The sequence below is a fragment of the Podarcis vaucheri genome (genome assembly GCF_965113315.1).
Source record: "Podarcis vaucheri genome assembly, chromosome: 3".
In the NCBI taxonomy this organism is placed as follows: Eukaryota; Metazoa; Chordata; class Lepidosauria; order Squamata; family Lacertidae; genus Podarcis; species Podarcis vaucheri.
Genome location: NC_138761.1, coordinates 60,649,351 through 60,667,427, shown reverse-complemented (window position 1 = coordinate 60,667,427; position 18,077 = coordinate 60,649,351). Strand labels below are relative to the sequence as shown.

The 18,077-nt window shown below is 41.6% G+C and overlaps 1 protein-coding gene across 5 annotated transcripts in view; it reads left to right on the top strand.

Moving 5' to 3' along the window:
- GRM1 (glutamate metabotropic receptor 1) overlaps positions 1-18,077 on the top strand; it is a 169,621-nt gene that overhangs the window by 113,557 nt on the left and 37,987 nt on the right. For all 5 annotated transcript variants that reach the window (XM_082215208.1, XM_082215209.1, XM_082215210.1 and 2 more), the window contains one exon: positions 5,090-5,325. In XM_082215208.1, the coding sequence (XP_082071334.1) occupies positions 5,090-5,325 (236 nt within the window). The remainder of the gene's footprint in view (positions 1-5,089; positions 5,326-18,077) is intronic.

Below are 18,077 nucleotides of genomic sequence, written 5' to 3'. Positions count from 1 at the left end.
TGGTGCAATGGAACACTGTGACAGAAACCAGAGCGCACAGAAACACTGTTTACCTTACTGCCACAGTGGTACCTATTTATCTACATGCAGCGGTGTGCTCTCGAACTGCTAGGTTGGCAGGAGCTGGGACAGAGCAACAGGAGCTCACCCTGTCACGAGGATTCGAACCGCCGACCTTCCAATTGGCAAGCCCAAGAGGCTCAGTGATCACCCACGTCCCTATAGAGCTGCACATAATATAGATTTGGCCCCAAGATCTGAAGTATTAGAGTTGCCTGGAAGTTTAAGATCCTTGCAACCTTGAACCTTCCTAAACTTTATGCTGCACAAAGCTTTGCTGGGAGGCGTACAAGCTTCTACACTCAGTATTGGCTTAAAGGAAGCCAGTAGGAAGCCAAACAATCCAACTCAGCATCATGAGAAGCTCGCACAGACCCTGGCAATGCTTTAAATCAGAGGGTAGGTGGATGAAAAGGGCAGTTACGCCTTGCCAATTTGCCCCCAAGGCAACACTCGGCAAGTAAGCATGGAGGCCCAAGCACTGGCTTGGGAGGTATCTATAATTGTATTCAATTTCAGGTATATCAGTACAAACAGTGGAAACAAACAGAAATACCAGCTGCTGCCTAGTAGCGCACTACAGAAGGAAAACCCCTTCAGGCTTTCTTTTTATGAAATGAAATGGTGCCAGTGGGAAGCTATGCCTAATCCAAAACAACAGGGAGTAATCCTTAGGTTTGCACCATTTCTTTTTGTATTGGATTTAAAAAAAAATGCCTGTGAAAAGCATACATTGTTGTTGTTGTTGTTGTTGTACAACATGAGGCATCTAAACAAGTGCAGCTTGTAGAAAACTGGCAGCCACTTTGACTGTGGCAAACGCACTGTGAAACAGCAATGAAAACAGTTGGTTGTCTCTTTCTTCATGACAGTGAGGAGTGCGATTGCTGGTTCTCCACCCACACACGCACGTCCCTTCCAAGCAACCTCTCTGCCTTCACACTTTCAACGCCCTCGCCGAGCATCAGTACTTTTAATTGTTGCACAAATTGCCAGATTCAGAGCAAAACTACAAGGTTACACTATGACAAAACGAGTTAGTTCGGTAGGTTTTAAACGTGGATTAGTGGCTTGTGTGCAGTTATTTATTAATTTGTCAGCTAATCTTAATAGGTATTTTTAGGTTGACTGTTTAGATTTTTTTATTGGTGGGGAAATGATTTACCAGAAGGGGGCGGTAAGGGACTCCAGTCTCCAATGGTACTTTATTAAAGCTTAACAGTTTTTGTATCACTGAGCCCCGCCTTTATTTTGGTTTTTTCATTTGAAGCCCCAGCCCCCCCCCCAGCCATTTTTCCTGGGGAAATATTTTAGGCAGAAATCCTATGCACACTTTCTTGGGATGAAGCCTCAGTGAATTCAGGATGGCTAACTTCTGAGTAGACTCTGTAATATTTTTGTGAGAATATTGCATCTGATTGGCAGAGCTAACAGCTTTGCATTCAAGACTAGAAATACTTTTTTAAAAAATGGTTGCAGGGAGGAAGAAAGGATGCTGAGAAACAATAGTTGAAGAGGGCTAATCCCAAAGATCATGTTTCTAAGATAAATTTTAGGACTATTTATTCCTTGGGATGCTCTATATGTTTTATATTTTTCCCATTTTCAAAAACACAAAAATATACCTTGGTACCACGTCTTGCTAGCCTCTCATGTCTAGCAACTGCCTACCAAAAAGTAAGCAGAAAGCAAATAAAAAGAAGATTTTACATAAAATTTTAGGAAAAGACAGTGAAACTGGGACTGCCTACTCAGAGGAGAACATAAAAGGAAATTATGAGTGGTGGTGAAGAGGTAGTGGGGGAGGTCAGTGAAGTGCCTTATTAGGAGCCATCCCAAAAGCAAAATAGGCAGCAGCTGAGTGGAGTGTGGCTGCCCATTTTGTCACATGCATCAATTATATTACCTGTCAGTAGCAATCAAGTGGTATCTGAATCTTTTTGAAATAAATAAAACTCCCATCATCCCTGATCATTGGCCATGCTAGCTGGTGAGGGCCGCAATTTAACCACCATTTAACTATTGACACTCTGCAAAGCCCTATAGCTTTAAAAGAACAAGTAAGGTCTCCTGAATTTCTTTGTTTTTTTCTGTTCAGGTTCCCAGATTGTGGAACTCACTTCATAGAAAGATTTAGCAGCCCACTCTCTGTTAAAACATCTGTAGTTCACTTAAGTTTTTGAAATCTGTCTTTTATTCTGCTGCTGCTTTTCATGTATGACATGGTTTAATTTGTATTAAATTGTTTTATTGTGCTTGAAAAGCAGCATGCAAATCCTTTTATACATGAATGCGGCTGCAGTTCTATGTATACTTGCAAGAGAGTAAGGTCCACCAAATGCAATCGGACTTACTCTGAGCAGAGGGTTGCATGGGCTTGCACTGTAAATAAATATATAACAACCTAGACAGGTTTTGACCATAGATCTGCCCTGGAAAGCTTCCTCTTTAAATATTGGTTTGAAATCACCAGTTCCTTGACTGCAGTTTTGATTAGGTTCATACTATAAGCAGAGTGAGAGAATCACCATAGATGCCTTTATGGCTTAAAGACTAGTTAAATCTTTATGGAGTTCTGCCTGCATTGATCTGTTTTTACACCAGATTTACTCTAAGGTTGCACATTGACCCTTACAATGGAACCCATGTACATTTTGTCTCCTGGGTGTCTGGAACAATTCTTGCAAGTAACTCCTTATCTTGTAGCTTAGGTCAGCTGTACATTCTTTATGGTAAGTCTCATTGATTTTTGTAGCACTCTGCTGCTTTGAGAAGCAAGCAGATTAAGCTCTTTAAGGGACAGAAAGAGTTGCTGGTATCATTCCACAAGGATGCCGCCATTGCTAAGATGCCAACATAATCTGTTTCTTTAGCGACATGACCACACACATTAAAAATTAAATGCAGACCGACTTGCATTTGCACTTAAATTAAACTCCAAGCTATTAGTCTCTGGGGGACAACAGAAAGATTTGGAGAAAACCACTAAACTATGATCCAAAGAGTTTATGAGCTAACCTTTACAAAGTCAAAAGCTCCTCACCCAAGTGATTCATTTGAAAAGCATTAAAGTGGGTCTTATCAGATAAATATCACCAATAAAAATATGTTTGTCTGTATTGGAAGGGTTTAGGGTTCTTTCTCGTTTTTAGCAGAGCCAATTTGCCTTGACAATATCACAGGAGGAAAAGGATTATTTGCCTATTGGAAAAACGTGTTTGTGTATGAATAGCAGATGGATGATTTTTCAGCGGACTGAATTTTCTTACGCATCTTTCATTCCTCCCTGTTCTGACACATTGGGATGCATTTCTTGGTCCTTACAGTGGTACCTCGGGTTACAAATGCTTCGGGTTACAAACTCCACTAACCCAGAAGTAGTTGCTCAAAGTTGTGAACTTTGCCCCAGGATGAGAACAGAAATCGTGCGGCGGTGGCGCAGTAGCAGCGGGAGGCCCCACTAGCAAAAGCACACCTCAGGTTAAGAAAGGTTTCGGGTTAAGAACGGACCTCTGGAATGAATTAAGTTCATAACCCGAGGTACCACTGTGTTTGGTTTAAATTAGATCATCACCTTCATGAGTTGTGCTTGAATCCTCAGAAAGGTTATTATAGAGCTGGAAGAAAGGTGCAGACAAGAGCAACCAAAAGCATCATGGGGGTGGATCAGTTCCTCTTATGAGGGAAGTCTTTAGTTAGAGAAAAGGCAAATCAGAGGGGACATTATAGAAGTGTGTAAAATTATGCATGATGTGGACAGAGAACCCACCCCCCACAACTCTAGAACTCAGAGACAAGTGAAGAAGCTGAAGGGTGGAAGGTTCAGGACACATGAAGTCCTTCTTCACACAGGATATAGTTAACTATGGGATTCACTACCACAAGATGTAGTAACGACTGCCAACTTGGATGGCTTCAAATAGGGATTGGACTAATTTTTGGAGGATTAAACCAGCACAAAATTAGTAGACACACAGCCATGAAACACATTGGGTGACCAATGGCCAGTCATTGTCTCTTAGCCTAGCACCCCCCACAGTGATACTGTGATGATAAAATCAAAAGGGGGAGGGAACCATATATGCCACCTTGAGCTTCTGGGAGGAAAGGTGGGGTATGAATCTAATAAATATGGCTTGCATATTATCTCCAGTATCAGAGGCAGTATCCTTCTAAATACTAGTTTCTGGGGAACATGAGTGGGGGAGAACTGTTGTGCTCATGTCCTGTTTGTGGGCTTCCCATAGATGTTTGGTTGGCCACTTGAGGAACACGATGCTGGACTAGATGGGTTGTTGATTTGATCCAGCAGGGCGCTTCTTATGTTCTTATGCTTGTCCTAAGCCATGTTCAGCTTTATAGATGAAAACTTGTACCTTGAATGGGGCTTAAACATGCCCTGGCAACCAGCGTAAGTGAACAAGGACTAGTGTCCTTTAGCAAGGATGTAGCTGAGCACTTCTTTGGGCCCGGGAGTTGGAAACTTTGAGAATAAAGTTTTGCAGTACTGCAAGTGGGGACGACGGCAAAATGTTGCATTGTATAGTGCTCCTATTCAGGATTCCAGATAGCCAGTCATGCCCTATTCCAGGATACTCCATTCTATGCCCCTTCCCCTGTGTCTTCCATCCCTGCTCCCACTTAAGCAGCAAGTTAGGACTCCCACCATTATTTTTAATACTTCTGCACATCTTGAAGTTTCCGCAAGCTAGTTAACACTCCCTTCTTGAGTGTTGTTGGCTACAAAAGGGCTGCTACGGAAAGTATATCAGCCACCATCTCTATAAAGTCTAATTTTCTGCAAGTGATTTTGAGTATACCAATCTGGATAAATAACAGAAAGTTATATTACATAGAGGTGATGTGGGAGACGAAGCATATATTCTCATAGTTTCCTCTAATACATCATATTGAAATGACCTTTTGATTTGCTAAGGGGCATCTGCTTCAACAAGATCAAGATGCCTTTTGACATGCTCTCCTTCCTCCTTTTGGCTCCCTCTTAATAGCTTTTCCTTCCTTTTTTAAGTGATGGATGGGCAGATAGAGACGAAGTCATTGAAGGGTACGAAGCTGAAGCAAATGGGGGCATCACAATCAAGCTGCAGTCTCCGGACGTCGTGTCATTCGATGACTATTTTTTGAAAATACGTCTGGAAACCAACACGCGGAATCCCTGGTTCCCAGAATTTTGGCAGCACAGGTTCCAGTGTCGCATTCCAGGACATCCTCTAGAGAACCCCAACTTTCAAAAGAACTGCACTGGTAAATATATACATATATTATTATTATTGTTGTTGTTGTTGTTGTTGTTATGCAAACAAGAGCTTGCCATGCCTTGCCCATGTGTCTTCTCTTATTCCTGCTTCTGCATTGCAGTAAAAGCCTACATGAAATCATGGAGGAAACCCCACCATCAAATCATGGTGGGGTGGTAGGCAAGGTGCTGTGTCAACATGGGGCAGTCTCGACTTTGCTACTACTGTTCCTTGATGAACTAAGGAACTCTGTCCCTGGCACTCCAGAGGTGAATGTTCAGTGATGGGATATCTAACTGGTGTGTTAGGTCGGACTTTCCCCATTGTGGTGCTCTCCATATGTTGTTAGACTCCAGTCTCCATCAGTTCCAGCCTGCATGGCCTAAGGGTCAGAGCTGATGGGAGCCGTAATCCTGCTGCATCTGAAGAGCACCTCACATTGGGGAAGGCTGCCTGAGATGTCCTCTGGCTCTGTTTAACCGGTTCTTAATTGGTTTTTCTCTCCTGCCGCAGCAAAGCAGAAGTTTTTGTTTGATTCTAAAATAAATTTGCAGGTGGTAAAATAGGAGAATAGAGTGAAAACCTGGCTTGATTGCCGACAAGGCCTGAGGCATTTTTTCAGACTTTCACACACGGTGCTGAAACTGCCTTCGAGCATCTATCCTGCTGTTTGTGTGCACATTGTTAAAGCAGTCAGAAAGCAGGCAGGAGCCATTTTAAAATTAATTGTGCAGTAGAGCCAGTGGACACGCCCGCTACATACATGGGGAAAGCAAAGCAAACAAAAACCTGCTTTCAGTGAAATGTCAAAAAGACAGTGAGGTTATAATATAACTGGTGAGCTATCCCTGCTCCCAACTGAATAAATTGTTAGTACAACGATTTTTTCTGGAACAAAGGAAGATGCTTTAAGTCAGGTCAATAGTCTATCTAGCTTAATATTGTCCATACTGATTGGCTGCAGCACTCCAGAAATTTACAGGAGAATCTATCTTAGCCTTCCGGGGATATTACGGAGACTGACCTGACTGGCACCATTTGCATGCAAAGAATGTGCTCTGCCAATGAGGTGCAGTCTCTCCCTGTTATTATTTAGAGACAATCCTATGATCTCTGGGAGAGTGGCCTTCATACCCCAGGTCTCTCCCCCCCCCCATTACCACCAGTAGGATTGTTCTGCGTGACAAATGGCCAAACCTCTTCTCGCCCTCTGGGATAGGTGCCCCCCCACAACCAGCAAGTGCCCTCATACTGAGGGGGTGGAAATGACAGAAGGAGCAAATAAAAATGCATGTTCAAAAATATATAATTTGGGTTTTCAGGGTGCATTGTATGCCCTGTATTAAGAAAAATTGCTTGGACAATGTGCAGGTGTACTCAGCAAAATCACATTTAAAATGTGTACATCAGTACTAAAATGCCAACAAACTGATAAATAACAAGGACTAAAATCTTGGTGAATTTTCATGAGGAGTTTTAAAAATTCACAAACTTGTGGAGAAATGTGGCAAATGGAAATAAAGTTTTTTGGGGAAAGGGAAAATGGAAAGCAGAGTGAAACTGAAATGGACAGATTCACCCATCCCTATCATGATGGCACTTTTCTTTACTTTAACATGCTGTTTCTTTCCAGAAGTGATTTCTCGGGACTCCTGGCAAGGAATTAAGGTCCTCTCCTGTTGTTGTCCCTTTACAGAAACCCTTTGACTCTGTACAGTAATCACGTAACTATCATGGTTAGTAGCCATTGATGTGCAACAAGTATGGAGTTCTCCCTGTTCAGGGTTCCAGCTGCTCCATTTCTCTTCTCTGATTTCTCATTTCCCCATTGCATTGTCAGTGTTCTGAGCCCACTGAGCATACTCGGCCTTCACTGGGCTATTTGAGGTTGTTTGGGATCTTTGCCCCCTTAGGTTTTTTTCTTTTTTCTTTTTCTAAAACCCTTTTTGTACTCTTTGCAAGTCTCATGGTGTCCCCTGAGTCTAGGTGACACCTCCCTCTTGTGTGTGGGGGCAACTTTTTTTACATAAGTAAAACTATCCTGAAAAGCATTCCATGCTAGTTTATATATTGAGGGGGGTGGAATAGATTTTGGTGAGAGACAGGAAATGCAATGTAAATGTGTGGGATTCCCCCCCCCCCCTTATTTTCTTCAAAGTAATCATAGAAATATGCTGTGTTTGTACATTTTTTTGCTCCTCTGAAAAGGCTCAGCACAGCTGATTTTTGTTCTAAGCACTAATTTTAACCCCTTATTGATCAGAAGAGATGGAATTAATATGTGCAATATGGGGTTTTATGTTAGAAGCCTAGATGCAACACTAAAGATCAGGGATAACAAATTAATGTGCCCCAGCTTTACCTGCCTAGATATCTGGCCATGTCTTTATGACACACCGCTCATGGCTGATGTGCCCCATGCGATTTCCCTTTCAGATCATCCCCACAGACTGCAGGTGTGATTTTCATTTTAAGCTTCCTTGGGAATTGTGGCTGTTTGTGAAATGGAGTTATAGCTTTGGACTTATGGAATATGTCTTGGTATGCAATCTGTACTGTGGCTACTGGTTGGCTTACTGGTACATTAAAACAACAACATTAAGTGGGTCCATACAGGAGGAGAGTGCATTATCCACCCTGCAGCTTTCTGTCACGTCTTTGAAATTAGGATTAGTCTTGTGTTGGCACTGTGTCCCTTGAGCACCACTGGAAAGCGCCAATGCGCTAACCAAGGCTAAGGACAAAACACAGCATGGAACAGATTGCATGCTAAGGTCTGCATTGCCTGTGTCTAAGAGCATCAGTCTTGATCTTAAACAAGCTCGTCATGTTGAATGATGTGAACAGTCACTCAAGGGAACAGAGATCTCAGGAACAGAAAAGAATGGGATTTTATGTGCAGACTACAGAGATGGAAGAACTGAATTAACCCTGAGGCTGAACAGAAAAAGAGCCTTGCTGGATCAGGTCACTTGCCCATTTAGTCCAGTATCCTGTCCTCACAGTGGCCAATCAGATGCCTATGGGAAGCCTGGAAGTAAACATGACTGCAAAAGCATATTCCCCACTTGGGAAAAGCGGCAAATGGTGTTACTGGAAGTAGTACACACTCATCATGACTATTAGACATTGACAGCCTTATCCTCCATGAATTTGTTTGAATCCTTTTAACGCCTTCCAAATTGGTGGATATTACTACATTCTATGGCAGCAAATGCCATAGTTTGAATTATGTGCTGATCTTGTAACTGGTTCCATTACTACGCCTCTAGTAAGGCTAATTCTCTGTCTGGTAGCTCACAACAGAGAGCTAGTGGGATAGCTTAATCATGGTGTGTTACTAGCTGATAGTTCAAATTGAGCTAACCTTTGTGAGGCGGTTGTTCACCCAGTTAGCCAGAGGTTTCTTATTAAGAAACCCTCACAGTGCTTCCAAAGAAAAGGGAAATCATGAGTACAGTGAATGAAAGGTTTCTTGCATGATACTACTGACTCCATACATTTTATCAGATACCTTGCAAAAGTATATTTAATAGTATTTCATATTTAACTATATACACAATAGTATTGAATATCTGAAATGTTTTGCAGACAGCTCCTAATATATATATATATATATATATATATATATATATATATATGCAGGTTTTGGTGTCTTCGGGTGTCTTCCCGTGTAAGAGTCGGGGTGTCTGTGCGACGTTTCGACGAGGTCGCACAGACGTCGCACAGACACCCCGACTCTTACACGGGAAGACACCCGAAGACACCAAAACCTGCATTCCTGTACCCGTGAAAATCTACGAAAGCATATATATATATATATATATATATATATATATATATATATATATAAAATATAATGTACTCAAATTCAGGAGGGTAAAATGTTGCACTCAACATTGGAAATGTTGATGAGTTTAAATTTCAAATATTTGGTAATACCTGCTTCAACTCTGTATTCTACATTTTCCATGGCATAACTGTGTAATTAAGTGGGAAGTGTTGCCGAAGCAGATGTACAGGGAAAACACACATTGCTGTGTTCAGATGTGTATATGGATGCTGATGTCAGCATTTGATGAAGAGAGTAGCGCCATTTTTTGATAATGGCATCCAGTGGACTACTGGCAGCATTTTAGGGCTGCCACCCCTTTCCTATTTTCCATTTTTTTAATGCTGTGGGGAAAAACATATGAGGGATTGTCTCTCCAAATAACTATGTAGGATTTGTGGCAGACCTGTGAGGAAGGTGGACTCATTTTTGTCCACCACTGCTGAAAGAAACCCAGCAGCGGTTTCCCTCCATCTCCTTTACCTCAGGAATGAGGAAATCTCATTTCTGTCAAAGTCTGCTAGAGCTACCATACAAGCTTGACCTTCATTTTTGCTTACCTCGTTTTTTGATAACTAATTTGCTTCATTAACTGGGTTGAGGGTTTGGCATTAATTTCACCTTTTCTAATATTATCCCTTGGAAATTAAATGGAATAAATATTAAGATGCCTGTTTTTTCCACTGAGAGTGAGACATTCTAATTTTAACATTGAATAGAGCCTGGTGACACCAATGTTCGTGTCAGCTGAAGGATTCCAAATTGTTGAATGTTTTACTTTCCCCAATTTTCCAGCTGTGTCTCTGAGCAAGAAACAAAAGTTCATGGCAGAGAAGAATGATGTGCTCCCTCTTGTGGGCAAAATCTAGTCCTTTCTCCTTTGTGAATGCTATTTGAGATACAGTAATTAATGTGTGTATCTGGATCTCTTTCAATCTTGAGACATGAAAAGGTAAATTGAAGTGGGCTGGACTCAAAAGGACTATAGGTCCATGCAGTGTTTCCTGTTCATATGATCTGAATGCAATGCATTAGTAACTGATTTGAATAGTTGCTTGGATCGAAACTTTAGGCTATGCCATAATTCATTGAAACTACAAAATCAGCACATTCTTCTCCATATTAGGTGGCTCAGAATCCTAAAAGTGTTTGTGCCAGCAGATAAAATGGCGGAACTACAGCTTGTTTCAAAATATCCCATCACTATAGAAAATACTCTGGTAGCTAAACCATTGGGGAAAATTCACTTCTGTCCTCTCACCTACCACTTACATTCCCTTCTTATTGATAATTAATACTCATTTCTGGAAGAATGATGTTCCTGGTTCCCATATATTGGCTCCTCAGAAGGACTTGGCTATGTTTCCACGGGCTTTCCATGAAGGGCTAGAATACTGAACTTCCCCTTTTCAGAAACTTCCCTAAATCTGAGCTCTTTATGGCAAAGCAGGGGGTTTCAAAAGAGTGGAAAGAGGGAAAGGTGTCCTTTTCCTTCCCCTCTCTTGAAACGTCTCCCACTCTAGAAACCTCATCCACTGAACAGCAGGATGCATATGATAAAATAAATACATAAAATACCTAGGCAGGTAATATTCAAAGTATGCATAAGTATATAAGTTTGTAAACTAAAAGAAAAAAGAAACATGACCCTTAGTTCAGTGGTTCCTGTGTTCCATGGAACACTGAGGGTAAAAATTCCCCCCTCTCAATATTTTACAATATTTGTGTCAGGGTAAAGGAGAAATTCACCAATTTATTGGAAGTGGGGCTAACTTCATAGCACAGACTCTTTCTCCCTCATCTCCCCTAATTTGTGTTGGCTCAAGGGCATTGTAGGGAGAAATAGGTGGCAGCCACAAAAGAAGGTGGAGAATATTCTAGGAAGTGGGAAGGGATTTTTGAATTTTTCTTAGAAAACCTTTTCTAACAACTTCTGGCTCAACTTTGGTTGTGGGTAAATACATGGCATGTTTAGGGTTCATGGGGAGGAAAGCAGGGAGGGGTGTACTGGCCTGTCAGTCTTCCTTAATACCCTAGGGGATGTCAAAAGTGTTGGCAGATGTTATAGGGAGTTTTCAGAAGGGACACAAGGAAAAATACCCCAGGTACCCTTTTCCAGTCTCCAGAGACTTTCCTCGACTGCTGTAGAGAAATAAAGTACATAGTTTTGGGGCTGAGAGCTTGGCCAGAACCTGCAGCACAGCAAAGCAGGGGAAGGTTTCAGAAATGTAAGAAAGAAAGAAAAATGTGTCTGTGTGGTGTCCCCCAATATTGAAAGCCCCAAACAGCACTACAAGGCTGCTGTTGCAGGCTGGCTGTAGTGCTAAAAAGGAGCATTCCTATTAGGGACAGCTGGAGATACGCTGTTGAAGGTTCCTACTAGTAAATGTATAATATCTTCCAAGCAATATTGTTGAGCTTCCTAACTCTATATTCTATGTAATACAGACAAAGGTATTTAAATGTCAATAGCTCTGCTATTCAGGTTTAAAGTGACATTCCAAACCCACTGAATCTTTTAAATCAATATAAGTGCTTTATTTTAAAGGTACTTCTTGAAAATACATCAAGTACTGCTAGATATTTTGCAGCTTCACAGGGTATTATAAAACAAATCACAATAAATAATAGTATATATGCATGAGGGTTTCAGACCTAAAGGCCTCACACTCAAAATCAAGGTCTCTTTATCTCTCCAGAAAATATAACAATGTATTATTTTTATATAGCCCATTTCAAGGAGCACAAGAGGGGGCATGTACATGGTTCGCCCCCCCCATTTTTACCGTCACAACAGCCTATTAAAACACCGCCCATCACCCTTTCGCTGCACAGATACTTTTATAATGGCACCTCAGTAAACCGTTTTCCAACTATTTAACAGTAGACTGGAGTTATTCTGTGATAAATCACTCAACGATGCCTTGATATCACGGTCAAGAGATTTATTACCTGACTGGTCATAAAAAGCATTCTGGTAGCAAAGTATTTACATTCGTTAAAGCAAACAGCTATTAACGGCATTCTTTCAGTTAAAGTCTTTCTGTCTCTTCAGCACGGCATAATTACAGGAACAGTCCGTCATCTCATTAGCGGTCCTGATGCAGCTCTCCTCGTCAGACGTCTTCCATCTGCCATCAGGTGTCAGGCAAAAGTGAAACCGATCGTTCCTCCTTTTATAGGCATGCTTAAAGTGCCACAAATGTTATGGAACCTGGAACCTTCTAGAAACTTCTATCTGTTTCTGCCAGAATGATTCCCTAACACAAATGTGTGAGGCAGGTTGTGCCGAAAGAGCATGATAGGCCCCACCACCTTGTCTTCCTCTTCTGGCAGGCAACTGTCAGTAAGCTAGCACTGTGGCACTGTCCCGAGCCACATCCAATATAGCGTGTTCTCCATCACGGAGAGCACGTGTTGCGGCTGGGGATTCCAAGACACCTTGCTGTTTCTGGGCAGATGGTTTGGCCAACTCGTAAGCAGGGGCAGGCTGTTACTGGGGAAAATTACATGTTGCCATTTAGTGATTGACAGCCCTATTTGTTAAATACAAGGCACGCAGCAACGGACGTCCTCTTTCGCTACGTGCTTCGGATCACCCGCCCTCCCTTCCCTAATGTTAGGCTGTTTGCTTGACCTTGCTGTTGCCTGTCATGGGGTCATCTGCTTTGGGGCAGGGGCCCGGTAGGAATTTTGCCATTTGGCTGATTAGTGTGTGCCACTTGGTTTTCGCCTACCGCGTAGCAAATCATCACAACTTGTAAGGTTTGTGGTTAGGCATTGGTCTGGAATTAGTTGCTGGGGGGGTATGGATTCAGCTGTGCCTGCCCCCCAAAATGCTGGTGGTGGTGGAGGGGTATGGATTCGGCTGTGCCTGCCCCTCCAAAATGCTGCTGCTGCTGAAGGGTTTTACCGTTAAAAGAACCCAGGGGCTGCTCCATGCTTTTGTCCGAAACCCCCTGGCAAGGGGCTAGGGCCATGCAAGCCCCTGGGAGCATGCTGGGGAGAGGTGAGGCATGGTTTCCAGTCCCGTCTCTCTCCCCAGGTGACTTACCCTTCCTGACTTCGCAGGGGGTGCGAATGTCAGAGCTGTCCCCGTGCGGGGGCAGTTAGTGCTACCAATGCCTAAGCAACCACTCACATTGCTGTATTTGAATAAAGTTGTGGCCAAAATTATGCCAAAAAAATTTAAACAAAAATTAAGTGTCAATTGTGTTTTCCTTTGGGGTGTATTGGGGACCTTGACACGCAAATAACCTACTATTATATGACATGAGGCAGTTTTGTTTTCAGTATTTAGAATGCAGATCCTTTAACAGCTATTGTGATTCTACTCTCTCATTAACAAGGCAAACTTGAATTATGTCAATGGCTTTGAATGGGTAGGTGGGCAAAGCCTCTGTTTTCTTGGCAAATAAAATAATACTTCAGAGCACTGGAATGAAACCACTCTTACTTAGTGACGTCTTGGATGTGACGTCTGCAGCCTTTTGAACTCATTATTGCTTCAGGTGCCCTTCAAGCTCCCAGATACTTAATGCATTTCAGACCTCCGCAAAGTGCTTGTATGATGTATTTTAATTCCAGTTGCTGCTTGCAGAAAGGTGAAGTTTATTGTATTCCAGCTAAAAAGGAGCTTGACTCAGCATATGGCAGGGAGCACTGATTTTGTTTAAGTCTGTAGTATGCGAAGCAAAAAGCTTCCTAGCAGTGAAAACACATTATAATGTTATGAGTTGGGTGAGGGAAGTAGGCTATATGCAAGATCCTTTTAACCCCTAGATCTAGGAAGTGTTAAAATAGAAGCCACAATGGGTTCCTGTGTTGAGGTGATTGCCTGGGTGATGGCCCATTCAGAAAACAAAAGAAAGGAGGTTCTGTGCCAGATGGCAAATGGTGGAAAGAAAAAGCCTGAGTTGAGAGCTGGAGAGAGAGAAAGAGCCATGTTTGATTTCTGAGACTATGAAAGAAACAAAACCCTTTTGGAGTGCTAATGCTGTGAACCCCTCCATCGTTGTATATATGTGTAAATAAACCATATGGCATAAAGGCACCACAATCTCTGCTGTGCCTCATTCCATAAGGAATCATGAACCCTGAGTAAATGCCTGGAAACCCTGGAATTTCACACCACTCAGAGATTGGTGTGGCGTGAAATAATAATTTCAAATAATTTCTCTTTTTATATGCATCTGGTACCCAAGGATCTTTTTTTCTTTTTCTTTTACAATGTATACAATATTTTCTATATACAATATTTTCCACTGTTTTGTCCGCCCCCAGTGGCTCCATAAACTAGGCTGATACCAGATGGGGAACAACTGAAGCTGCCAGGACCACCACTGACCTCATGGCTGAACAATGATTTGATTTGTTAACCTCTGGCCACAGTCTCTGGCCAAAAGTCTACATACATTTGCCTGTCCCCTGGCCATAGTGTCTCAGTTGCAGTAACAATCTGTTAATCATTTTATTTAGATATGTTAATCATTTTATTAATAAGATATCTTGGTAACAACACAGCTTAGCTCTCTTTTGGTGTCATCCCAATGTGTGGAGGAGCCATTCAGATGGCACCAACTACCACACATTCAGTTTAAGGTTTGCAGGAGTGCCTGTGTGCAAAACCATTCTGCATAGAGTATTATGTTATCCACCTGGAAGATTCCAAGATCCTCTGTGAAAAGGGGCCCGGTCCTGCTAAATCATGGTTTAAGCCCAAGCAAAGCATTGGGATTACCAACTCTCCTTACTCTGTCTTTCTCTCACATGACTGGCAGAAAGTCTTTGCCAGTGCTTAGTTTCAGTTTCACAAATTTTTGCTTGAAACCAGTGATTGTGGTTTAAAACAAACCCTGGTCAATTTCAAAACAAGCCAAAGTGAAGCCACAAGTTAGGAAACTGGCTTGTTTAGTTAACCAGAGTTCATGATAAAACACAGCCTGTAGTAACTATGTAGTGACAAACTGAGAATCTGTGAAACAGAAACGAAATCAGCTGTACAGGGGGAGAGGGGATTGGTTGTATGTGCTGTGTTAAAAAATGGTTTAAGGTTACATGCAATCAGAAAGATTACATAGTCACAAAGTAGAAAAAAATGCTAAACAATAATATCATCACAGAACTGGTATTTTCCTGTATTTCTTTAGAAATAAACCCCTACTTTTGAATGCTGTGTAGGGCATCCAGGAATCACAGTCCAACGGAAGGACACCGAGTTTCCTGCCATGCCTCATTATCAAGTACTTTGAAGCATGGAGTTGCCCTATAGTAAAAACACTGCCTGTCGTAGTATGGAGAGCACAATAAATTTAGGCATGTATTGATGCGGGTCAAAACACCGCATACCTTTATAGAAAGATTTGAATAAATTAGGAGTAAAATGTTAGTGAGCTGGGTATGCTTGATCAGTTGCTATAACTATATTCAGCTTTATATAGAGAATTGTATATATTGTATGATATTATATATGAAAAACTAGTTAAAATTAATAGTAATAATACAAAGAAAGTTGTGTAAGCACAACCAGAGTGGTAGTTATACTCCAGAAAGGCTTCATTTTATAGGTTAAACACATCTGAATAATTCTGACTCTCATGCATAGCTAACATAATTTCTTCAGCTCTAATGTAATGAAATTTGTCGTCCGATGCTCCCAAAAGAATGGGAAACTAATTCACACTTTATTATTGCATATATTAATGAGCTGAGCCCCCATGTTTCTTTTTAAAAAGTGGCATGTTCTTTCAAGGGAAAGTCACTTGTTCCAGCGATTATTAATCCCTACCAGCAGTCATGTTTACTGGTCATAAAAAGTTAGTAGTAGTTTTGTAGCAAATGAACATAGAAGGGAAGTTAATTGGAATTTCATTTTCTAATGCTTTATATAAGTAGCAGACTGAGCCCAGTACAGATATGCTTTGACTGTGCTGTTCTTACCCATTAGCTGCAGTGTTTAGGTAAAGCTAAACAGTTCATTCACATCACAGTGCTGGATTGAGAGTTTAGCTCAAGGCTGGAACACCTCCAGACATTGCTGGATTACAACTTCCACGATCCCTGACCACTGGCCATTGTGGCTGGGCTGTTGGGAGTGGGAGTCCCATAGCCCTGCTCTAGATCTTTGTGTCCATAACTACAATGATTGTTATCATTCACAAAGACTCTACGGTCTGGAGAAGATGGGCTGGTTCCCTGTTTTCTCCAAGGACAGGACTAGAACCAATGAGTAGAGATTACAGACTTCCCATGGGCATCTGGTTGGCCACTGTGAGAACCGAGTGCTAGACTAGGTGGACCTTTGATAGGGTTGCCATATTTCAAACAGTGAAAATCCAGACAGAAAAGTTGCTCAGCTTTTTTTGGCCAAAACAGCACTGCTTATTGGGCTGTCATACATTTGCCCAGACACTGCTGCCAAATGAAGTATTCCAGATCTGTCCAGAAAATTCCTTTCAGCTAAGTATCACTAGAAACTTCCAAGTGGTGAGAGCAGTTCAACAGTGGAACAGATTGACTCAGGAGGTGGTAGACTCTTTCTTGTTTTCAGTATTTATGCAGAGATTGGATGGCTATCCATCAGGGATGCTACAGATGCAACTTGCATTGCAAATCCTGCATTGAGAGGAAGGATTTGACTAGATGATCCCCATGATTTCTTCCAACTCTGTAAATCCAAGTAATTCAGACACAGGTTGCCTTGCTTGCTGTTAGCAGCCCATGCTTTGCACCACCACCTCTCTGGTTGTTGCAGCTATTATTAGCTAGCCAAAACAACTTTTTAGGGGGGAAATTGAAGGTTGTGTTGCAATCAATAACCACCACTATCTTCACAACCTCAATCAATAGCACAGTGTGAATAGATCTGGGACAGTTTAATCTCTACAGTTGCAATAGAATGCATTGATTAATTAATGTTTTCAATTAACCTCCTTTGTAATGTAAAAAGGAAAGGTTCTGACATCAATTTGAAACAGTTGAGTGTCAGTTCCATGTGATTCCTCCAATGTTACTTCAGAAATGCTTTAAAACTTCTACACATATGGCTTTGCTTTAGAACAAAGGGGCCTAGCCTTACTCAAGCCAAGGGTTATAGTGGCCCACAGTTGAAGTTTTTTATGTTTTTACAAAATGATAAATTGAGAGGGGAGTTTGTATTTATAAGGGGAGTTGTCACACACACACACACACAAATCAAAATGGGGAGCCTGCAGAGCAAAAAAACCAAAAACCCTTTGGCCTAATGACACCACAGTGGAAGACCCATACCAACACTAAAATAATAATAATACTAATAAATTTATTTCTTTTTAAAAATAACATATGGTGATGGGTCTTGGGAGTCCACAGAAAGCAATGGCAGATAATCCACAGCCAATGTACACCACTGGGCTGTGGGTTATCTGCCATTGCTTGTTAGCATGTTAACATAACTTATACCTATTCCGCTGGGAGATGCTTTGCTTGCACTGTTCTGTAAAGTAGCTTTATACTTTTCCTGGAGCAATATTTGAGCGGCTATGGAGGTGATGCCATTGCACTGAAATTCATTGTGATTGACATACAAGTAACAGTGCTCCAGTCTGAGATTATCAGAAATGTTAGGCTGTGAGCATGGCTGCTGAATGGAGAACATTGTTTTTGTCAAATTTACTTGTGTTTGAGAGCAACCTAGGGGGAGGCAGTAATCACCCACCTTGCTCAAGATGTGACTAAGGAGAGCCTAAGTGTGCTGTTTGATCACTTGGTCCTTTTGCCTAAATATTAAGAAGTGCCACCGCTAGACATTGATACATATTTTGCCCCAAAATGTGGTGGAGGAGCACGCAGATGCCACACATAATGAAAATAACACTTTGATGCTATTGGGGATGATGGTGTACTTGATACTAAGCCATAGGTGCAAGCAGAGAAGACAACTTTGCATA